The sequence below is a fragment of the Melozone crissalis genome, unplaced genomic scaffold (genome assembly GCF_028551555.1).
Source record: "Melozone crissalis strain CALT ecotype California unplaced genomic scaffold, PUWL_Pcris_2 ptg000013l_1, whole genome shotgun sequence".
Taxonomy (NCBI): domain Eukaryota; kingdom Metazoa; phylum Chordata; class Aves; order Passeriformes; family Passerellidae; genus Melozone; species Melozone crissalis.
The window spans coordinates 60,409,398-60,433,985 of record NW_026535791.1 but is presented as its reverse complement, the minus strand read 5'-3'; the positions used below and the strand labels follow the sequence as shown (position 1 = coordinate 60,433,985).

At 38.8% G+C, this 24,588-nt stretch overlaps 1 protein-coding gene across 3 annotated transcripts in view; it reads left to right on the top strand.

The window, feature by feature from the left end:
- The window catches only part of MAP7D2 (MAP7 domain containing 2), an 81,463-nt gene extending 60,335 nt beyond the window's left edge, over positions 1–21,128 (top strand). For all 3 annotated transcript variants that reach the window (XM_054271518.1, XM_054271519.1, XM_054271520.1), the window contains 11 exons: positions 2,562–2,686; positions 3,772–3,899; positions 11,503–11,726; positions 12,115–12,241; positions 14,134–14,338; positions 14,456–14,560; positions 15,742–15,795; positions 16,898–16,976; positions 17,673–17,859; positions 19,570–19,849; positions 20,408–21,128. In XM_054271518.1, the coding sequence (XP_054127493.1) occupies positions 2,562–2,686; positions 3,772–3,899; positions 11,503–11,726; positions 12,115–12,241; positions 14,134–14,338; positions 14,456–14,560; positions 15,742–15,795; positions 16,898–16,976; positions 17,673–17,859; positions 19,570–19,819 (1,484 nt within the window). In that variant the 3' untranslated portion in view covers positions 19,820–19,849; positions 20,408–21,128. The remainder of the gene's footprint in view (positions 1–2,561; positions 2,687–3,771; positions 3,900–11,502; positions 11,727–12,114; positions 12,242–14,133; positions 14,339–14,455; positions 14,561–15,741; positions 15,796–16,897; positions 16,977–17,672; positions 17,860–19,569; positions 19,850–20,407) is intronic.
- The last annotated feature ends 3,460 nt before the right edge of the window (positions 21,129–24,588 follow it).

The following is a 24,588-nucleotide window of genomic DNA, read 5'->3' as shown; positions in this document are numbered from 1 at the left end:
TCAGCCCTGTCATACCTGGATAGTATGTAGAACAAAAATCCCAGTGCACCACTGAGACTTAATTATTTTTACCAGGGTTCCAATTTCTATCTATTAAGTATCTTTTTTACCTTTAACTGTGTGACTGTGTATATGTGACACATTTACACCTATATGTATGTATAGGTGTAAATGCACATACAGAAAACCAGACTATTGATAGGAAGGTGTCAGTTACAGAAATTATTGATCTTTAAGGGATGATAATTACCATTCCTATGTGCAAAGGGGAGACTAATAAAACCAGTATTTTGCAAACAGCTACAAAAATAATGTTTCCAGTCCTGCTAATACTTGGGCAAGTGCCTGACTTTGAGTAGTTTCTGTTTATAAAGCCATACCTGGTCATAGCATTGGCTGAAACTAGACAAAAGTTTAACAGCCCTTTTTACTTTTAATTGAACAAACAAACAAAAAAAGCCCCCCAAAGCATGCACCCAAATGCCTGTCTGCAAAAGATTAAACTATTTAGATGATAAAGACACTTTTCCAAGATTAAACTATTTAGATGATAACGACAGATCATCTTTATGATGAGTGTTTTCACACATCTTGGTTAAACTAGGCTTAAGTTCTGTAGCTGTGTTTTTCATGCAAAGCTATTTAGAAATGAATTGCTCAGTAAACCTACTTTCCCTTGTCCATTTCTTATCTGTTCAGTGCATAGGGACATTGATACTGAATGCCTCTAAAATTGCTTCCCTTGTTTCTAGATTAAAAACAGCCTCTGCTGGAAGCAGAAATGTTTTCATATAGTCCTTGAGAAAGTGCCTGATTTGGTTACTGCTCAGGGACCAGCTACTGTCAAGAGTGAGCAAAACCCAAGTCAAAATTAGATCAGTACATTCTGCTTAAGATTTTGAACTGAATTGCTGAGGCCCTCTGTGGTTGATTTTTTTCTGTTTTGTATTTGATTTCCAAGAAATCAATAAGGATGACTTTTGTCCTTCCTCACTCATTTTGTTTGTAAACTCTCGGGTTTATCTCTCTTCATCACACGATCTTTAAAGTAATACACTGGCATGTCTGACAAGGGTACAATTTGTTCTGAAAACTCCTTTTTCATTGAGCTGAAACAGGGCAGCTGATTTTGGGAACAGCTTTTTGAACCAGCATTCTCTTGTCATTTCCCCACAAGTCAATCAGGCTGTAGCACAGGTTGCAAACAACAATCTCAGAGGCCATTGACATTTTGTCAGTAATTGCTGGCAAAATAGTTGAAGGACATCTCCCATTTGTCATGTACTTCTCACCACAGAAATAGCTTCTGAATAAAGAAGAGGGATCTTCCTGTCCAGGAGCTCATGCTGTGCCTCCTGTCATTATGCTGGGGTCAAAATTGCTCTGCTACTGAATTTTCTGTAAGCTTAGAAATGAGGAGCCTCAATTTCAGACTCTACAGCAACACATTATTAATGTCACTCGAAGTCAAGATGTTCAGGCACACAATTGTTACTGGATGCAGAATTAATTCTTTTAACAGTTGAAGTAAAAATATTTCTCTTAGGCAGCTTTTAAGTTTCTGAATGTTTTTGTTAATATAAAGTGACCTTATGCCAGTTGGCTGGAAAGTGGGTCAAAGAGTACAAAGGTCCAGTTAAACTTCAAAGTATTCAAAAAGGCTTCATAAAAATTTTATTAGGGCTGTCTCCAGTAAAAAAAATTGGGAACGTGACTTTCTTTACATTAGTGCATAATTGCTGCTTTTTCTAAGTCAATATCCCTTCTGACTTTAGTTGACTAAAATTGGAAACATTCTATCTCTTGATTGCAATTAGTGTCTGTCTTATTGATAAAACATATTTTCTGTTGATTGTTCTGTATGTATGTGAAAGTTTCATCTTAGAAGGCAATATGAGCAAAATCAGGAGTAAAATATCCCATTAAAAATTCCTGTTCATATTGCAAATAAAAAAAGTTGCCCTATAAGCTGTAATGCATGTGTCACACTCAAATTGATGTCTCCCTCAAATAACAATAACTGAAATACCTACAGCAGTATTTAGGTTTGGGGGCTTTTTTATTTTTTTTATTAAATCTTATTTGGAAAGTAATTAACATATTTAGGAGCCTTTGCATGTTTAGGGTTTAAAAAAGACAAAACTCCCTATGCTTCTGTCACCTTTCCTGTTTTGCAGTATGGGTTCAAAAGTCACCCAGTTAGCATTATCTGCTTACTCTTTTTATCATATGCAAAGGTTGGACTTCTTAGAAGAAAAAAGAGTCACAGTATTAGTCAATTGGTGATTCAAAAGGTGTATGAGGAAAAGAGTATTATATTTTAGAGATAATTTTTTCCTGTAAAATGTTTTAGTCAAGACATTTTTAATAAACAGAGGATCACGTTGAATGCATTATATGTGATATTTTAAAACACTAAAAACCACTTTAAAACTACCTTTGAACATTATAACATAAAAGTATGCTGTTTTCTCCCCTCCTTTACTTCCTCTATCCGTGCTCCTTTTTGCTCTTGCTATTGTACTATAACTCTTTAGTATTCCATATCTGTCCTCGTGTAGCACCAGCTAGTCCTCTTAAATCTCCCTACAAGCCTTCCCCCACCCGAAGCACCGACAGGAAGAAGGCAACTTCACCCTCCACTGCCAATGCCATGAAAGGGGCACCTGCAGCTGAAGTTACTCAGGTGAGTTTGTAATGGTTTTGATTTCACTGCTGGGTAAACTGATGCAGCCTCTGCTTGTTATCTTTCACTCTACATTAATAGAAATGAAGTGCTTCCCCTGCTATAGGAAACAGCAGTAGAAAAGTGAGCTGTGCCAACACCTGTTGTCTTTGTGCTCCTGTTAAGGTGCATTTCACTATCTTCTTCCTCCTGGGAATCAGTGCTGAGTGCTGGTATTGGAACACTAGCACCCCTATTTTCAGAGAACTGAGGCACTGAAGTGTATGTTTTTGGACTTGTTTATAACTTCTGGGAATGGGGATGACAAATAGAATTCCCTCCTGAGTATGATTATCCAGGCTTGCTGGTTAATGAGCAAGCTTCATATATTTCATCAATTCCCCAAGTGTATTGATAATGCCTCTGTTTTACACCAATTGCTTTAACTCTTTCTGTGGACATTTTTAATGCTGTTTGCTTAAAAGATGCATTATCGATCCACTGTTGTTTCCAGAAAAGAAAAGGCAAGTCACTCCCCTTCACTGAGTCTACACAGCTGAAGGCATGCTTTAAAAAAAAAAAAATCTGTGTTAGGGCTATAATATTCATGTAAGATCCTGTGTCTTGTAATACTTAATGTTAGGGGGAATCATGCCACCTAAATTAGCTGCAAGTGAGAGAACCAAAGCTGGCAATAAGGATTTGTGTAATGTCCTTCTTAGGTGTGATTCAGTGCTACATGCAGCAACATTTCTGTGAGATGCCTGTTTGCACTGCTGATCATGTCTAAGCAGAGGCATGTGGATGATTTTGAAGATTCCACGCAGTGCCACCACCCCATCCAAGAGCTCTTGCAGAGGCTGTGATGTGTATTACTTATCTGAAATTTGCATGCTCTATCCATGCAAGACAGGGGTGGGTGTGTGCTATGTCTATGTAAAATAAAAAACTATTAATAGCACCTCACTTGTGAGCTGCCTGTTGTAAAAGCTTTTACAAGTGTGCCACACAAATCTCTTTATATACCAGCTTGCTAATAAAACAATCAAATGCATTTTTGATTTATTGATCCTAATTATGGAAATGAAAATCAACTGTGCTTCTAGACTGAGAAGATAAAGAAGGAGAAGCGACCTGCAACACCTGGTTCCTCATCTGGTATGGGATCTCCTCTGAGAAGGTCTGATTCTCCTGCTGCTATATCCAGAAGATCTGCATCACCTGCAACACCTAAGTATGCTTTTCTTAGTGGAAAAATATCCTGTGAATTTCTCATTACCTGTAAATAAGGCACAGATTCTTGAGGAACTTCCTTTGAAGTGTTGTATAAAATCTAGTTAATTTTATTAATACGTACACACATATACAGATGGGTGAGAGGAGAGGTGTAGATGACAAATCTGATATCTGTAATATTGTGGTAGTACCCACTAGAGACAGTTCTCTCTACCTTTCCTCAGTCTTGAGATTACAGTGCATTTTATTATTCATATGAAACTTTACTTCACATTTATTTTTAAATATGATTTTTTTGTTGTTTGATTTTGAAGAAACATCCTAATGTGATGAAATGCACTCATCATGAATACTAACTAGAAATTCCAGCATTTAATATATGCATTTCCTATTGTTGGCATGACCATCTGGTGCCATAAATACACTTTACTGTGTGTCATCTAAGCCATTGGTTTTAACCTTTGCTCATTTGCAGACCTCTGGTTTTGTTGTGCCTTTTGCTTCTTTTCTTTTAATGCAGAGCTGTGGTTCTATAGCATATCTGGGCTTACTGACAACTGACTTGCTTTTCTTGATTGTCTTTTGCTGAAAACTGTTTTATGTGTACCACAGCTTGAAACTCAAATCTAAGCAAATGGGTTTCTTAGAACAGAATATTAAGTCTGGCTCTAATGTAGGAGTATGCTGAAGAAGTCCTGGTCTACTGTACTTACCTAATTTATTTGGCTGGTTGATTGGTTTGGACTTTTTCCCTTAGACCTTGTTTATGAGTGCCACTTCTGTCTTGAAAATTGTCTTTTTTATCTTTTTTAATATGAAGCTGGCCATATTTTGAACCAGACTTGATGATCCCCTTTCTGACAAATTTCTTCTGCCTGAAAAACCAGCTGGTGTTCCTTTTCTCTTTCAGCTCTGAGGGCATAGCCCTTTAGTGGGGGATGATTTTGTGTGTGAATCTGATGTTAGACAACATAAGGAAACCATCTGACTCTCAGCATTCTTTCTGCTTTAGACATCCCCTTGCATGTAACTGGGACACTGCGTTTCTTGGTTTTTCTTATAAAGCTACAAATTCTCAAACTTCCAATATTATATATGTAATGTCATCAGATTCTGTGGTATAAACTACATCCATTTTGTGAAAAATTTAATGAAATGCAGTGGTAATGACAGTCAGCTTTCTTATCACAGTTTTGAGCAGATCATTGTCTAGTGGAACTCTGCAATATAAAGTTAAAAAAAAGTTTGAGCTGTAAGACTCTATATTATTCTGCAAGTACTGATACTCCCTGCTCAGAATGCATTTTTCTGTTTGTTCAGTATAAGAGTAAAGTATAAGAAACAGAGACCCACCAAGAGACACACTTAGACACTTACTTAAGCAAAATGACTGGTGGGAGTCAAGTGCTGCTTGCTGGGCAGGCAAAGGTTAGTGCAGATCATCAGAGAATGTCCAGTGGTTAAAAGTTATTTGGAGACAGCTCTTTAGTGCTTTGTGGAAAATGCATGCCCAGTCTTAATTTGAAGTGCTAATTTCGATAAAAGATTAGGAAATTATGAAGAATTTTTTTCCCAGAGGTGCAAATTATAATCTTTGTACAGGAAAATATTTTCATGCCTATAAGGAGTACTGTTTTTAGAAGAAGAAACAGATGCTGCATGGAGGAATTAAGAAGCCTACTGGTGGGTTTTTCTGGGACTGTGAGCCACAGTAGTGATCCCATTTTTCCCCTCCTTCTCTTTTTCAAGGGAATCTGATTCTGACCATGTCTAGGAATGTATTACTGAGCGTTTAATCTTAATGTGGCCCAATTAGAACACCCTTCTTGACCTTATGAGAGATACAGTAAATAGAGTTTAAATCCCTGTTTGTTACTGATTGCAGAGAGTTCTGCTTCAGCACTTTCAAAACTTCCCCTCATAATTCTATAAATAAAAGTGTGCTAATGACCATATTGTATTATTATATATAGATTGTATTAGTGATAATATATGTATTTTTTCATACAACTCAAATTCCACTGTTAATTTTCATTGAGGAGATAAGATTATACAATCTAAAGGAAAGTTCCAAAAGCATTACTGCCTGTATTTAAATCCACTAACCAGCAAGATCATTATCTGATATTCAAGTATAATTTTAGTCTGACTAAATATGTATACAAATACTTGTTCTCCTTGCAAACCTAACAATCTTTTATATGTTTAATCTTTCTCCTTCTAGCACTCTATATGACAAAAAATACCCTGGAAGAAATAAGAATACATATTGTACAGCATTAGTAGTTAGTGATCCTGCATAGCACCTTAACCTTTAAAGCTGTTGAGGAAAGAATCAAGTATGGCCAGTGATTTACATGACAATTAGCTGTATGCATTTCTTTTTTTAAGAATATGTGACTTGGCATTTAAGTTTTCTTGGTATTGTTCTAGTTATCAGTTCTTCACAGTTGTCATCTTCGTTTCTGAGTGGCAGTAAGTTGTCTTCTAAATATGTTATTTCATTATTTATTAAATGAAAAGCTCTTTTAATCATGGTAAAGTAACTGAAACAGGATCAAACAAGACAATAAAACCTCAGCCTAAAGAGGCCCAGTGATTAATGGCAGAAGAGAGTTGCAGTAATTACATAAATAAAATACTAATGTTTTAAATGGGCAAATTTTACTGAGAAAGCAAAATAGGTTAGCCCAGAAACATAACATCTGACATGAGTGAACAGATACAGATATAAAAAGGAGAAAAGGGGAAAAAATCAAAATATGCTGAGCAACAGTTAAAAGTAGGGAAGGAATTCAAAACATGATGTTTTTTGGAAAAGTAAATATGTCAAGAAATGTCACAGAAAGAAATCCTAAATTATTATTTTGAATCTTAATGTGGATAAGATGAAAGTTAATGGATTAGGTGTTTGAACAATTGAGAAATTGTCTTCAATTTTTTTCAATTGCTATTGGATACTGATGGTGTAAAGTGCTCATTTTCTTCAGATCTCTCACAGGATCAATAACAACAGGATGAGGGGTTTGGGTCATTTTTTGTTTTATGCTTTATCTTCAAAGATCTGTGTGTTAATCAGTTTTTTCCTGCAGTATCCCTCAGAGAATAGGTAAGTGTGCTTTCTTACTGATCAGGGAGGCAGTAAAGCCTGTGTCCTTCACATGTCTTTGGGTAAATAGTCCCTAAATAAACCAATGGCACCTGACTGAATCAAGGAAGTAGGATTTAGTTTTAAGTGTCTTCAGATGAACCATAGTGTAAGCCAGTGAATGAAATCCAAAGCTCTGACAAGCCTGTGTCACGTTCTTTTGCCAAAGCATAACCTCCTGAGAAAAGGAGAAAGGGGGAAGAGAAAGGTGACTGATGGATGGTGCTGCTGATGGGTGGTGGTTCATGTTTCCTTTCCAGATCATTTCCTTTGCTCATGGTTTCTAACTGGACTCCTTACCTCGTGGTTTTGTTGGGTGACAGCTTCCTGTAGTCTGGGGGAAACACTTTTGATGTCACAAATGTGCATGCTCAAATTGCAGAATAGTGATGGAATATGCACATAGTATAGTACAAAAAATTGCACTCAAACTTGTAAAATGTTTAAAAATGAGTTATTGGAAAGGTGTCTGCATGTGGTGAATTCCCTACAGAAGTAGCTTCTATGTCCTGCAGTGAACCATTTTAGATTTTATTTTGTATGTGCTACATTTGCTACTCTTAGTTTTTGTGTTGACTTGGAAAGATAAAAACAATGGGTAGAATGTTTGTTCAAGAGTATTTTGAGGGATTTTTCAGCAGTTAGCTAGATAATGGGCCAGTTCACCATTTTGAAACATCTGTAATAATGCAGCTATTCAAAAAACTATTCTACAGACCTGTGCTGAGTTTTTTCTCTTTTAAGAAATGTAAAAGGAAAATGAATCTGTCTTTGGTTACAAAAGATCAAAACTAAGAGTGAAAGAAAACTGCTTTTGAGAAAATGTCACAGATAGAGCAAAAAAGTCAGAACCCAGAAATAGCTGTGATCAGAGCAATGTCAGAAAGCAGGCTTGAGAACATGCAGGTCTGTGGTGTGGTTTCAGCAGAGTTTTTGTTGAATTAATGGGGAGAAAGGAGAAAAATAATGCAGCTCTGGCATTGCTGAAGATTGCTGATTTACAGTCAGCCCCATGGACAGCTGTAACCAGTGACCTGCCACAGAGCTGATTTTTCAGGAGAGCTTGCTGTTCTCTGCCCTGCTCTTCATGGCCAGGGCTGGGTGTGACCTCTGATTTGTGTGCTACATGTGCTTTATTTTCTGTGCTTAGCAAAAGTAAGGTCAGAACCCCTCATATTCTCTTCCTGAGACTTTGTTCTGCAGAATGGACTATCTCTTTTGTAATTAAATAGGAGCCATGGTAATTAAGAATCAGTGGATCCTCACACCTGATAGATGTTCTAGCAGAGCGTGTAGGGGGCCACTTCTTTTATGCTGCTGCCCTCAGGTGAGAAAACTAATGTCTTCTTGGAGAGAGGAAGGTGCTTCTGTGTTCCCCTGTAAAATCTAGTTACTGAGAATGAGTGAGATGTCTGACAACTGACATGCTGCTACTTCTTGGCCTTCAGTGATTTCTTATCTTAATTCTCTAACCCTTATCAGGCATAATTCTGTGTTTCCCACTTTCTTACCATGGTTTAAACCTAAACAGGCTCCTATACAAGTGATTATAAATTTTTTTCTTAATAATTCCATTTTTCTACCTTTTCAAATCAAGTTTGGCTCTTTTTGGTGTAAAGCAGCATAACTTAAATGCTATTTAGAAGGAGTGTTTTTTCTAATAACAATTCTGCTTGTGTCAAGGAATGTTAAAGATGCTAAGTTGCAAGTATGTTTTAAATACAAGGAGGAAAACAATGCTAATTTAATACTTTCTGCTGGCATCCAGGGAGTGATATAAAAAATTCTGAAAAAAGATTCTTATTCCTGATGGACTTTCTCAGCTTTGCACTTCACACACTGCATTATTCTCATCCTTGCAGTCATCAGTCTTCTGTTTTTCTCACTTTTAGCTACTTTATATGAAACTCTACTATTTTCTTGTTGTTCTGGTCTAAGAGCCTGTAGCGCTTTGGTTAAAAAAATACTATAGGTCTAAAAGTTCAAAGATGCAGTAGCTAAATAATACATTCAGCACATGTTTCTAATCCACCAGCTGAGTTGTACAACCAGTCTGCTCTAATGCCTATGCAGTGCAGGATATGTGGCTCTCATGACTAGACTCCTTCCTACTGACCTCTTTGATTGTCATGTCTTTATTAGAGAACAATTACTTCTGTACTAATACTGAGAATGACTCAGCCTCTGTTATTAGCTTGTTTTGCTCCTTCTGTCACAACAGTTAAATCAAAAGCATTGCAAGGAACGTGTAGTAAAGTTGGAAATGTGAACCAAAGACAGCAAGGAGAGAATCTGCTTTGAAGAAGTGTCTAATTAACAAGAAGCAGCCTCTGTGCTGCAGAAAAACATGAGGAAAATATTTTCTATTTACCAATTGTATTTTTATGAAATGCAGTTAGAAATGACTGCAGTGATGAGGCACATGTGAGAGGCACACTTGTAGATGGGGCCTTGAAATCTGCCTTTGCTGTCAGAAGGACCTGGAAATGCATCTTTAACCTAAAGAGGAATCTAAAGACAATGCTAAAAGCAGATTTGGTCAACACAACCAAAGTCATTGGCTTCTCCCATTGCTGTTTTTTTCAAGAACTGGCTTGCCAGTTTACATCTTCCAAACCTGCTTCTGTCATGGAACAGCAGGAGTCATGGGTCGCAGCGGGACAGACAAGGACAGGGACCTTGCCCGCAGCTCCCTGTCCCATGGCAGGCAAAAGAAGTGACCAGGGTCAACCAAGAGCCCAGTGAGAGCCAACAAAGGCCTGACTGAGACAAGTCCAAGGACAAGCCAGGACATCATATCAGGATCAGCAGGTTGGGAAGCCAAGAAGAACAGGCTTACCTGCAGCTGAGCTCAGCCAAGGACTGAGCTGACAGGGAGCTCCTGGGCCTGGAGGCAGGGGGGGAGCCTGAGTTGAACTTCAAATTTAGTTGGGTGCTACTGTTCCTGCAGCCTGAGGGCTTTTGGACTCTGGTGGCTCTTCAGTGGGAGTAAGAAAGTGGGGATGGTGCAATACTCTGCAGCATTTTCCTCCCCACAAACCAGGCACCTCTGAGTGAGCTCCTTGTAGTCTAATGTCTCAGCCTCTTTCAAAAGCAGTTTAATATGGTAGAAAAGAACCCTTTTTTCTACAAAATTCATGAGTTTGGGGAGGAGTTGAAAGATGTCTTGTTTTTATTGTCTGCTCTGCTATTGTAATGCAAATGCTGTTCTAGTTATAATACTCTCTGACCACACAATACTATAGCTAGATCTGTACAAAACTTGCCACTCCAGTCCATTGATTTTCAGCTGCTGTTCATGTTTTTCATGCTTGTGGTCTGCCAGAATGAGTGTATAGTCCAGTAAGCATATTATGGTATATGAAACTCTATATAGTGTAGATGAAAAAGTGATAAGGGATAATACATTTATATAATAATTGCATATCCAGGAAGAAGGTTAGAAATACATGTATAATGTTCACTTTAATGTCAGATAATTTATTCTAATGAGACTCACATAAGTTGTTATTTTAAGATTGTAATCTCTTTATTCTTATACTACTTAGTCACACATCCCAGTCTTTCTTAATGTTACAAGTGCTAGTTACTGGTGTTACCTAAATAATGAATGGCATTCGTGTGTAGTTTTATGTTTCCTGGTAATCTCTTCTCTCTATGTGCACCTATTTTCAGTGAATATCAGGTATCTTTACCCTTCCACTTTCCCAGAACTGACTTCAGTGTTATCACTTCCCCTGAAGTGTGCAACAGCCAGATAAGCAATGGGGTGCATTGCTGCAATGGGGTATTGGTGCATCACCATCACCACAAGTGCAGCTTCTGAAAAGCTGCAGGGGCTGAGTTTGGAGTCTGGAGTTTGTTGTGTTGGTGCTGAAAAAAGCACTAACTCATACAATGTTGTTGACAATATAATGGTTTGATCAGTTCTGTCTCTTTCAGTAGTACCCAGTCATACCTTTGTATATACTGGTATTTGGTGTTTTTTCTGAAAATCAGATACAATTAGAAAAAGACCATGGTTGACAAGGTGGTGTTCAGATGAAAGCAGCACACTGTAGCTCATTATGATTTCTACAGACAGAGAGCAGCCCTAGCTTTGTTTTACATGTTGAGAAGGACTGTACAAACAGTAAAGTTGACAGAATTCTTTTGAAATGATCATTACTAAAACCACTGGTTTAGGCAGTCCACAAGTTCCTATATCTCACCTAGACCTTAGACAGTGTTACTGGTTTATTTTAATGAGAATTTTCTGTAATCATGTGCACTTCTGTGTCAGTTTCATGCATTTTAAGTTCTCATTGCATCCAGGTGGTTCTTTTCAGTATTGTGCAAAACAACTGATACTCCTCTGTAGCCAGAGACAAGAAAGAATGAGAAATGTGAAGATGGAGTTTGATTCCAAGCTGTGTAACATCTGGCCTTGTTTGATTTTTGTTTTCCCTCTTAGGACAGTTGCAAAGACTTATCCTCAGTCTCCTAAAAACACCAAACAATATCCAGCTTCTCCTGTGAAGCATCGTGCCACTTCCAACAGCAGCCAGGAAACACCTAAAAAGAAAGCAGACAAGGAGAAAGAGAATGTCAGTCACCTGAAGTCCCCAGGAGCACGCACTGATGACGTGGCTCCTGAGAAGCACGTGCCTTCTGCTGGAAAGGCTGAGAACACTGAAGGTGAGCCTTGCTGCAAGACATTAGTGCAAGGTTTGATGGGTCCCTGAGAGTTTTAAATGATGATGAGCTGCTCTTTTCATGAGGCTGCTCAGTCACAGGCTTATGAGAATGTGTAAAGATACTTACTGGAACCTGTGAATACACAGTTTTCACTAATGTAGCAAAAGCCAAATGTACCAATTGTTAATGAAGATGTGAAAGTGCTGACATCCAGGGATGCCCTTATCTATTCCATCTTCTTTCTGCTGGAAATTATAAAATATGCTTTTTAAAAAATGGGTCTCACCACCATTTCACCAGGCCCATTTGAGCCTCTGTATGAACCTGGAATTGCTCGACACTTTCTTTGTTCCCTGCCTGACTTCCATCCTTGGTTGTCTTCTCCTAGGGAAGATCACAGCAGGAACAAGTGATGCAGAAGAAGCTGCAAAAATTCTAGCTGAGAAAAGACGACAGGCCCGCCTGCAGAAAGAACAAGAGGAAAGGGAGAAACAGGAAAGAGAAGAACGAGAAAGGTCTCTCTATTGCTTTGTGAAAGTTATAACCTAATAATTTAACCTGCATCACTGAAGATGCTTGAAACTGTGGTAGTTTTGGAATCAAGCAGGAGTTTATATTGTCTGTTAATTTCTTTAATTTCAGACTCATTTCATTAGTGTCTTTTGCAGTCTCCAAGATGAGTGAAGTTAAAAAATAATAATTTGGCCTCTTCAAGAACCCTGAATAAATTATTAGTTTTCCAAATACTTCAGGCATGTCCATGCTGAAGTGTACTGCACACTGCAGTATGGTGATACCTGAAGTATTTTACATTGTAAAAAATATTTTAGGTGGCTTTAAATGAGCTAGATCACGTAGCTGAAATGGTCTTGCAGCAGCAGGATATGCTTTAAATGGCACAGCTTGAATCATCCATAATTAACCTGAAGCTCCTCTTCCTGCCCAACTCTGCTGCAGGCATTGAGGGCTGAGTGTGGGCAGGATGAAGGTTGCTGTCTGAGCAGTGCAGATCTGGCTCTGTTCTGGGAACAGGCTTTTTGGTGGTTCTCCACATGGGATGCTGGTTGCAAGTGTCAGCAAACCATGCACTTCCTTCAACCCTCTAATAGTAAATCACTAATTCTGCTTGTCTAGAAAATCCAGCTTTGGGTTTTCTTACTACAGACACAGTGGGCAGGGTGGAAGCGTGGAATAGAACTCTCCAGCTAGTTAAAGTTAGAAATGGGTATGTTTATTGACAGTGCCAGACACATGGGGAGTCATCTCCCAGAGATGTGGGAGATTCCCAAAGAATCACAGGCTCCAGCTCTCTATTTATCTAAGAAGTCTTACATATTCATATAATTTCCCAAATGCCTAATACATATTCATTACCTAACCCACCCCCCTTGGTATTAAAATGTATTTATAACTGAGTCTATGTTCCTTTATGCTTGTGCAGTCTTCACCTCAAATGGGATGGTGGGTTCTGAAATGGGTCGTGGTCTTCTGAGGTCAAAGTGACCTTTTACTTTTGCCTTGTTGGCAAGTTTTGGCTATAAACCCAAAACCCCTTGGCTATATCTCAGGTTTTGGGGCCCAGGTGCAGGCTATGGTCCTCTTCTTTTTCACAATTAAATCCGCATCCCATCCTGCTTCTTTAAACATAGTAAAGACAGGCAGGTCTATCACTCTAGCCTTAACTATTTTATCTGCTAATAATTAACTCTCCCTTATTATTTATACTCTTTATGCTATACTCTTAATTGTTTCTATCCCCCCCTAACTAAATTTACTTAAACTTTTAACTCTTTCAGTTTCTTTAAACCCTTGATTCAGCATGGGAGAAGAATGACCAGCTTCTGCCATTTTGGCCCTGATAGAATGATAAGACAGATCACTTAAAAAACAATTCTTAAGGAGCATGATGTCCCTCAGTGGGCCAGGGAACAACACAGGTGGAATTTAGACCCACTCCTTCCAGTGTTCCACTGTGTTTTGTGGAATTTGCTGCTACTCATCCCATCTGTTTATCTTCAGATGAAGCAAAGGATAAAAATACTTGCTTGTTTATAGACACCAACATTCTGGGTATCAAGTATAGGAGAAGAAAGGTTGTTTTTGTTCTTGAAACTTATTATTGACACTCTAATTGAAATTAGAACAGGAATGTTTTCTTTGATCACACATATTTTTTTCAATGGAAATTATAACTTCTATGAAATATTTTAGGCATTTAAAGTGAGATTGGTGTAAAACCTTGATAGCAACCTGAATTCTGAGTATGTGCTCAATGTCTTCGCTGTATCCTGGCATCTTTCATGAAAATATATGCTGTTGCATGTGTTAGCAGTAACTCATGTACATTCAATAGGATTCATGCTAAACAAGATGAAGCCTTTTAAACCTTCTGTTATATTTTCTGCAGGCTTGAAAGTGAAGAGCAGAAAAGAAAGGCAGAAGAAGAAAGACTTCGTCTGGAAGAAGAAGCTCGTAAGAAGGAGGAGGAAAGAAAACGTGAAGAAGAGGCAGCTAGAAAAAAGGCAGAGGAGGAAGCCAGGAGAAGAGCTGAGGAAGAACAAATGCTAAAGGAAAAGCAAGAAAAAGAGCTCCAAGCCAAACTTGAGAAACAGGTATCATCTCAAACAGAAACGTGAAATTTTTATGCATGTAAAAAAAATACTTCTTAATATTTGGTAGTCTGCCTGAAATAAATAATGGCCCTAACATATTTGGCACATTTTAATTAGAGGGAAGAAGCAGAAATCAAAGCCCGTGAGGCAGCTGAACAGCTTCGTCTTGAAAGGGAACAAATCATGCAGCAAATTGAGCAAGAAAGGCTGGAGCGGAAGAAGGTGAGTATTTGCATCTCAGGATAATTATTTCATTTCTTGTTTAAATACATAACCCAGGAAGCACCCAGTAGTATCTAATAGCAATAATCTGGAGGGATTAAAGGTGAATGGTTATGCCAAACTTAGTATTTGTTATTTGCCTGTTAGGGGAACATGGACATCAACATTTGTTACAAAGTGAAATTGCCTGAGGCAAATGACTTTCTCCTAGGCACTGAGCAAACACAGAGCCTGCCTCCACCTGCAAGTTAAATGCCTGAGATGAACAAGGAATGGCATGCCAAGGCAAATTCCAATTGCTGTCCAACCCAGGACATCACTAACTACTGAGAAACATGAGTGACTTTGTTTAAAACTTGCTCAGCAAAAGCTCTGTGTCATTAATTGAGAAAGTTTGTGGTTAACAAACAGCTTTTCCCCCACCTGGCTGTCTGTGGTTGCATTATGCACAGGAACAGGATTGTCTGGCCACTGCTGCACAGGGAAATGGCTGAAGCTGCATAAATTAGCTTTGTTTACAGCTGTGTGGCAGAAAGAGAACAGCTGCAGAACCCCTGTCTGGTTACAAACACTCATCTCTCCATACATGTTATTCCAATATGTTTTAAACTGTTCACCACTGAACTGGAGGCTTGTTGCAGTTGCAGATTAGAATATCAAACCAAAGTGTTTTACATCTCAAATAACATTTCCTTTTTAATGAAGAAAGAAGGAAAACAAAAGTATTTTAGGATAATGCCTTGCACATTTCTAGCAAGAATAACTTCAGATATCTCATTTTGCTCTTCTATTCCAAAAAGGCTAACTATTTTTAAAGGCACTGTTTGAAAACAGTTGGAAAAGCAACTAGATTAAAATAACCACTGCTGGTTTTAAACAAATATCTAGTTCCAGAACTGAGCATAACTCATAGCTGCAAACACCTGGTATTAAAATACTTGTTTCTAAAGTGCACCTGCTGAGAAAGTCATGTTCTGTAAGATCTGATAGGTTAAAGCCAGCTGCAAGGTGTTTTATCTCTTTAATTTTCTTTATTTTTCTTATTTGCTCTCCCTTTTCCAAGACAGGCAGAGAGAATGGCCTGACAGTAAAGAAAAGGTTCTTTGTCTTTTTTTCCCCTGTGTCTTGTGTTACATATTCTGTCCGCCATCTCATCCTCAAAAATTTATTTTGATTTATAGAGAATAGATGAAATTATGAAGAGAACAAGGAAGAGTGAAACCCCAGAAATAAAGGTATGAAACAGTATGTGGTTGCACTTTTTTTTTTGTTTTATTATCATACGTGGAAATCAAATTCTAGGGTAGTTCCATGTTAGTAAATCTAGTCTAGTACACTAGATAGTAGTAAGTGTTTTTTGTTTTATTATCATATGTGTAGTATAGTAAATGTTTTTTTGTTTATTATCATATGTGATAATCAAATTCTAGGGTAGTGTTAGTAAATCTAGTCTAGCACACTTAGTGTACTAAGTGTACACTCCAGACCCAAATTTTAGATGCATTTCAAACAGAATAACTGTTGCTGTGTCACAGCCACTGCTACAGAGACACAGCTTTTATGCAGCCTTTGCAGGTAGGATAATTGTCCCCCTCACTACCTAGCAAGGGGCAGCAGCTCATTCCTGCATGTTGGAGCTGTAATGTTTGCTGCTGTTGATGTGCCTTCCTGCTTTGTACCAGGCAGTGATTTCGTTACTGAGCTCTCTGTTACCCCTGTCAGGAATGTGGGAGTGAAGAGAAGGCAGTTGTGTCCAGCTAAGGAGTGACTGTCAGGTTTTCATTTCTAATCTATCACCAAAGGGGTATCAGGGACAGACTAAGGTGATACAGAGACTCCATCATCAGAGGGCATTAAAAAGCACTTTATTATTAGAAATTCACAGTTCTTATAGAAACAGTGGTGGACCTAAGACCTGATTGGAATCTTCTCTCACCTGTTGATCAAGAAGGGACAGCTCCTTCTTGTAAACATCTTTGACAAACAGAGATTGCCTGCCAGGTGCAGAGATTGAGATAATTGTTTTAATTCTTTCTCTGAGCTTTCTCACAGCTTCCCAGGAAAATCCTGGGAGAGCTGTGTCTCTCTCTGTTCAGAGGATATGTGATTACCACATAATCTAATTAGGAAACTGTTCAGTTACTTTCAGAGAATGTTTTCTTTTTTAATTGTAAAAAAATGCTATGCCTAACTAAAAAGGGGAAAAAAGTCCTGTCTTGCTGTTGCTGGTCTTTGTCACCCTGTGGCCCTGGGCAATCTCACAAGTTTTGAGACCAATTGGTTCCATGAAGGTTACAGTCCTCCCTCTAATACAGCTGAGTCATTACTTGATTTCAGAAGGAAGAGCCAAAACTGGAGATCCCATCAACTTTGAATGTGGAAAAGCAACCAAAGGCCCTTGTTCTCAACCAGCCAGGTAAAAATTGTCATGTTTTTCTGACCTATTTTCCCAGTTGAATCTCTTCAGATTTTTTTGATCTGAGGCAGAGCACTGTGTATTATCATAGGTTCTTTGCTTTCATCTCAAAAAGAACAGCTGCATTTGCATCAGTGACAAATGTTAGAAACTGGAGACAGCTTTGCTTTGCCACTTAAGCAAAACCAGAATAAAGTTTCTCCTCCATTTTAGTAGCTGATGTAGCATTTTTTGTAAATGAAAAGTTCTAGTGTGCCAGTGTTGGTTTTTGGTTTGATTGCTGCAACCTACCTTCAAATTTTGTAGGTAGAAAATTTTTCCACGCAACCCAGCTTTTTATAGTATGACTCTAAGTCTTACATTTAATTTCACTTCATAAAAAAACCCCATATGCATTTAAAGGATTATTAAATAAAATATGTCAGACATTATCTATATTTTGTTTACTTCTCCAGGCTAAGGTTTTTACTACATGATATAAAAGACAGAACGTTCTCTTCCTGTTTCCTCAAATTTAAAAGATGTAGCATAAAGAGCAGTTTTTGGAGTGGAATAAAGGAATGACAGTACAGTATGATGAGTCATGGATTAAACTGAGTCTACTGCATTATCAGTCTTCCTTTCTACTAAGTCTGGAACTTAAAACTATTTAAATAACAAAGTTTCTACTGTCATAATTCTAACTTTTTTTTACAGAGATCAATGGATTGGCGACCTGCCTGAAAAATAAAAGCTTAGAAAGTGCTGCTTCTGTAATCCCTTCCCAAGATGTGGTTGCTAATGGACTGAAGTCAGTTTCAGGACTTATTCAGCTGGAAGCTGTTGATGGGAAATCTAACAGCATGGAAGATTCAACAGATGAGGTTCAGTCCATGGATGTGAGGTACAGACTGGATCTACCTACAGGGTTGTGGGATTCATGTGAGACACAGGATTTTGGGTTTTGTTTGTTAATACTTTACTACCTTGCTTCTCACATCCCCCCATGGTGGCAGCTGGGTGTGCACTGGCTGTGTTCTGCTCCTGGCAGGATGCTCCTGGGTGTTTGGCACAAGAGCCACAAAACCTCATCTCACTCTCACGTATTTGGGACAGGGAACTCTGAAATCCCTCCACAGTCCTTACTTATGGATTCCATGCAAGTTTGCCCAAACCTTTCAGACAGTTTTGTGAAAGCATCTATTGTAGATACTGTTCTGATGTCCCTATTTTTTAATTTGGCTGCCTAGCTGTCATTCATTAGCATTTCTGCCTCCATACAAACAGAATAAAGAAAATAATGGATTTAGAATTTTAAGTACTTAACAAGTAGAAATGCATGAAAATCAGTAAATAACTTTGTGGTTTTAAATACTCTCATATTTGATGGAAGGACATGCAAAAAATGAAAGATTTTTAATTTGAAGTTTTTTTATTTACACACACATATATATAGGCAGTTAAGTCAAGGTTGCTAAGTCAAAGCTAGATCTGAATTTTAAACATGGAATTTTAATGCTGTTCTTCATTAATCAGTAAGCCAGTTGAACCTCTTATACTGTCTCCAGCAAATTGTATTTGCAGCAATTGTATTTCCAGCAAATATGCATTAATATATAGGAAATGCCCTGCTGGGACCAGCCAGAAGACTGTGCAGCCCAATATTTGATTTCAGAGAGTATCAATAAGAAAAACTAGTGAGGGAGAGCACATGAGCCTGCCACTTCCTGCAATCCAAGATCACTGAAGTGTAGCCTTAGGGATATTGAGGGCACAAGTCTGCCTTGGCCTTTTAAGTGGCCACTGGTTGACATGTTGCCCATGAGTTTATCCAACTCTGGTTTTTTTTAGCAGCTCTTTGTGTCTAGGACCTCACCTGGAAGCAGTCTGTACAGTACAGTCTCACTGGTAGATTATGTTCTTTGATCCCTGTTAAACCCAGTTTCTTACTGGTGGCATTGGACACCCCTGACATTTTGTGGTGTAGGATTTCATGTATGATAGTTTTGCTCTCAACTCATCCACCATCACATCATAGTTTAAGAAATGTCTGTGAAAGCCTTCCTCTGCCTTCTCTTCTCCAAACTAAAATGCACTAGCTTTGCTAGTCTCAGTAAAGCAGCTGGTTGCAGCATTTCTTAAGTTAAATTATGGGATTTCTATGTCTGAAGTATATAATTAGGTTTTAAGAAATAACTTTTTATTTAAGTTTTGAAATGTATGTGCTTTAAGTAAATGTTTGCAGGATCAGGACAGTAATGTGAAAGATGCAATAAACATCTAGGTAAAGGAATGGTGGAGGGACTGAAATAATGATCAGTAAACTCAGTTCAGTAAACTGTCAGACGTGTGTTTAGGAGATGAGTGCTCATGTCACACAGCTACCACAAACCTTCATCATTAAGGAATAGGTTAGGTTTGACCTTCTGTCCTGAACAGGTCAATATCTTTTTTTTTTTTTTTTGGATTAGGACATTCTTTAGGTAAAATCTTGCTGCAGCTGCCCTAAGATGCATGGTAGTTTCTGAACAGTCAGAGGTTTAACTTGATTTTTGCTTAATGAAAAGTTATAGACCTGTTATTCAGTGTCTTTCTTCCTTTATCTTTTGTATAGCCCGGTTTCAAAAGAAGAACTTATCTCTATCCCTGAATATTCACCCATGAATGAACTCATGCCAGGTGTTTCTTTGGACCAAAATGGGACAAGTAATGCCAAGGCTCTTGAAGACCTCTTGGATTTCACAGGCCAAGCTACCTACTCCAAGATGTCCAGTGATACCCTTAGCCTAGATGACTGTAACAAAAACTTGATTGAGGGATTTAACAGCCCAGGACAAGAAAATACACTTAATTCTATCTGTTGACAGCCCTGCTTTTCAGCAGAACTGATACAGGTACAGTATTGTGATAAACATCTTATGATAAATTGCTGTGATTACTTCCTAGTTTCCCAGAATATCTCTCCCCACACATGACAGTGTGGGGAAAGAAAGAAAGCTGTTCTCCTAGGTATTAAAATTCAACATAATCTTTGAGATTTGCAGCTGCCTGTAAATTGGCATCATATGCAAACTGACTGTATCATAGCAACCACAAGTATCTGGTAAATGGAAACATTTCCTTTAGGCATCCAGAATTTCTTCATTAATACCATACCTTTCCTGCATATCTTTGGAGCCTATTTGCATGAAGAAAACAGTTAAAATGGGGCCAGTCTAGGCCATAGTAGTTATTGCTTCTGCTTTCTCTTTGCTGCTGTAAAACTTGCAGTGAAAAATCACACACCCTGAAAAGCCAGCATAGTAAAAATCCATAGTAGGCTTCAGTGACAGTTTCAAAGTACAAAACTATAGTCAGCTTTTTTGGAAGAGTATATTCTCTAAATAGCAAAACTGAGGTCATCTAACTTGTGTAGCTGACTTGATAGTCTTCTCTCTCTTTTTGATTGACAGAGATAACATTTTCTGGAGGATATATATCCCTGTGATGCTACTGGCAGTAAAATATGAGCTTGTCACTTGAAAAAGCTTCTGCAGTCCTTGAACACTGGATTTCAAATAATCAGAGCTGAATATAACTTGTCTTCCCAGGGAGTATGTTGAGTAACTGGCTGCTTTTGGTAGAAACCAATGATCTAGAGCCTTGATGTTTCAGGGGAGACAGTGTGCATTAGAATTTGAGCTTTAGCTGCTAATAAAGCACTTATATCTTCTTTAATTTAAAATTCATCTCAACACTTCACTGTGATTTTTACCTGTGCATTTTATTTTTAAATAATTCTTTCCTAAGCTTGATCATGTCCTTCATCTATTTCCATTTAGACATCTTTTTCCTGTAAATAATGATGGGGTTTGCCCACAGTGCATTGAAACAAAATAATATACTGTACTTTAGTTTTGTGCCTATCTTTTTTTGTCTTTAAAAGGAGTTAATGGCAACTTTTATGAGGTGTGTAATTCAAAACTGTAGCTGAAGAGGCTTGAAAAACATATAGCTGCTGGAATCAAAAGAGCCTTCTTATTGACTGTGGAGTATGGGAGCTATCCCTTTATGATTATGTTGACACTTTTAGTCACTAGTGGCACTTACCAGTTAATATTAATTAGTCTGGGAGCAACTATCAACTGTGTTTGAAATCATATTTGTGTAGCACTTGTAAGCAAAGTATGCCAAATGCCTGAATATGTGTGTAGAATAGCTGTAGTAGATCCGAGTGAGTGATCGGGAGGGTGACACATTAAACTTTGAATATGCAGACACTTGATTGATACCAGCAGGCTTTCTATCACACAGAGAAGTATTTTCTCTTCCTGTAGGCTCAACAGAATGGGATTTGGTCAGCAGCAAAACAATATGTGAGTGTCAGAAACACAAAGGGCAAAATGCGCACTGGGAACACTGGGTGCCCTTGACATTCTGTAAACATCTGTGTGGAACAGTCCACACCACGATGTGCAAGGTCAGGACGTCATGTGCTGCACAGTGTCAACTTTATTTCTCTTGGTGAACCTTTATGCTAGATTAGGTGCTGCTTTGAGGATATTTTGTCCAGTCCCTTATAAGAATAAATTATAAATACAACTCTCTTTGGACACTAACACCAAAAATGTGAAAACTTGGGGTGGGGAGGGGGTGTTTGGCTTTTTTTTTCCTTTTTTTTCCACATGTAACAGTTCACAGCATAGATTGACCTCAGTTGTAGCACCATTCTTGTTCTCTTAAAAGTCAGCAGTGGGAAAGTAACCAGTGACATGATGTGCAATGCCTAAAAAAATCATACCTACAACAACCCAGCTCTATTTATGTTAGTGTACTTCAAAGAAATACTTTCTTTTGACTGTGCAGTAAGCTGTAGCATGGTACTGTGTCTTCCAAATTAGTCCTTCATCTATTTCCTAAATAATAAACAAACAGAAACAGTTTGTTTTGCTGTAATACACTGTGTTTGACAAATGTCATATTATATTTTATTATGGTGTCATTGTATAACCTGTAGATTTCTGTATTTGCATGACCTGTATAGCATGTATAAAGGTGAAATACATTTTCATTTATGAATCTGACTTGTTTCTTAGCACTTTTTTTTTCCCCACAACAATATGACTGATTTAAAAATACATGTATGTTAATTTGTTCTGAGGTGTTTTCTGAAAGAGAGTATAGTACTGGAGAAAGGAGCAGTTGGCAAAATCTCAGAATATTTCACCATTGTTCCCATTGCCATATATCCATTTGCTTTCTGAGGTGCCAATACACTGGGGAAGTGCAGGCTGGTGGCCAAAGAGCCTCAAGGTCAGGACTCCAAATTGTGCCATCCAGAGGGCTGGTGGCTGTATAGGGCCAGTTTGCAGCCCCAGCATCTGCTCTCTGGCAAAGAAAATAAGCAAAAGAAAACATGAGAGCTGTGGTAAGTAGACACTTCTGTTTAGTGTGCAAGAGCTGTTCTCTAAGAGTGCCCATGACATAAATGCTGAACTTCAGGCTATGTGCACACACTGCTGCTTGGAAAGCAACCAGCCTGGAGCTGCTGATAGTTCTCTAGTGAAATGCTGAGGAGATTTTTTTAATAGATTTTTTTAAAACCATCACTTCAGTCAAAATTGCAAATGAGACAACCTGATTTTATGATTAAGGATATTAATACTTTCCATGGTGACAGTTCATTTCATTTGTATTGACTCCTGAAACATTCATGTTATTTTTCCACTATATTATTTACCAAGATTGAAGGAAACAAGATGAGTATTTGTGAAGAAATTGCATATTAACCTTTATATTCTCTTTCAAATGTAACTTTTCAAATTTGGCTGAATATCTGGAGTAGGTAGTCTCAGCTGAGGGGTTAAATTGCTTCTTTTTGCCTTTGCTGATGTAGCTTCTTCATAGCAGCACCATCCCAGTGTTTGCTGCCGTGAACCAAGACTGTGCAATGAGCTTTACTTTGAATTTGTCCGTGGTTTTGCAACCGCAGCAAAGGATCAGAAGTGATTCACACAAGTCCTTGATGAGCTTTTCTGCAGTTATTTTATAGAACTATTAGTAGGTTTCTAAAAGGTAAATAACACCTGTGGGGTAACTGGGCATCACAGTAGCTTTCTGATTAGGTTCTACGTTAGGTTTTACATGGTGTTGCCCAGGGAAATGGCAGCCAGAGCTTGCCTTGGACCACAGTGAAGGCTCTGAGCAGACCTCTTGTCTCCCCAGGGAGTTAATTTCAAAATAAAATTGCATCAGTGGGGGGTGGATCTGGACCCCCAGGCTGTATTTTCATCTGGTGATGAACAGCAAGAAGCAGTGGGCATCATCCTCTCTGCTTTAATTGTACAAATGAGATGTGTGCAGGAAGCTGCAGAAATAGCACAGATTGCTACTCTGGCTGGCAGGGTGGGGATCTCCCCCCTGGCATAAAGAGAGCAGCACCTTGTCCTGCTTCCCACCCCACCTCAGACCCTTGACAGCACCTACAGCTCAGGTGTCCCTGCCACCAACCCACTCCTGTTCCAGGCACTGTCAGTGTGGCACTGCAGCTCTTCTATGCCCAAGGTGGCACAATGGCTTTGAGCATTGGTCATGCTGTTGGGAGAAGCCTGAGATCCCAGGATAACTGGACTCCAGTGCTGCACAGCAGCCTGGAAACACTAGAAGAAGACATCCTTCTCATTAAGGTTTAAACTGTATTAAAATGTAGGTAGTTCAATATTCAAGAGCTGAAATCTAGACTCTGAGGTTTATAGGTTGTTTTCTCTAAGCCTGGCCTGTGTCCTGCACGAGAGAGAGACTGTCCTCTAAGTGGCACAAATGAATCAGTGATAATATATGCTGTTCCTTTTCCTGATTTAGTGACCTGTGGGACTTCTGCCTTCTCCCTCCCTATTCAGGAGCAAGGTGGAAACTGAAGAATTCATTTGGTTTCATTTCAGGATAATGTTGTTCATTTGGTTTCATTTCAGGATAATGTTGTTCAGGCTGTTGGTTGTCTCCAAAACCAAAGTGAAGAGTGGTGGCTTGTTGGATTTCTCGGCTGTTTAGATGGTCTGGGGAAAAGCCCAAAGATGGCCTTGGGCCCCCGGGTTCGAAAGGACGAGAGGAAGCTTCAGATTTGTTCTTGGTCTTGGTGTTTATTAATTGCTTATCTAAAAGATTTTCTCTTGGCCTGACAGAGTTCTGCTCAGCAGTCAGCCATGGGCACACACTGAAAGCCCCTGGGGCGGTCACCTATCTTTATACCCGGAGTTACGTATACAATATTTATCATTTTTCTCCAATACCCTCTACCCTTATTAACCAGTGTTCCCCTAGTAAGGTCCAATCCCGGAGTGCCAACATCACCACAGAAGATGGAGGCTTAGAGGAAGAAGAAGAAGGAGAAGGGCACGCCCCAATCCCTCCATCTTGCCTCTCTAGACCCCCCTGTACAGGGATCTTAAACCCTGTATCTCACACTCCAATTAACTTGTCCCTTCACCATTCACCCCAGTGAAATCCTCCCGTCCTCATACTGATGTCATCTCCCATGTGGGATCAAAGTCCAGCCACCAGACATTTCTGGCAGCATTCCAGGACTCCCGAGCCCCCCAGGGGCAGTCTTGTTCACCCTGCACCCCAGTTCTGAGAGACTGAGATCCCACATCTC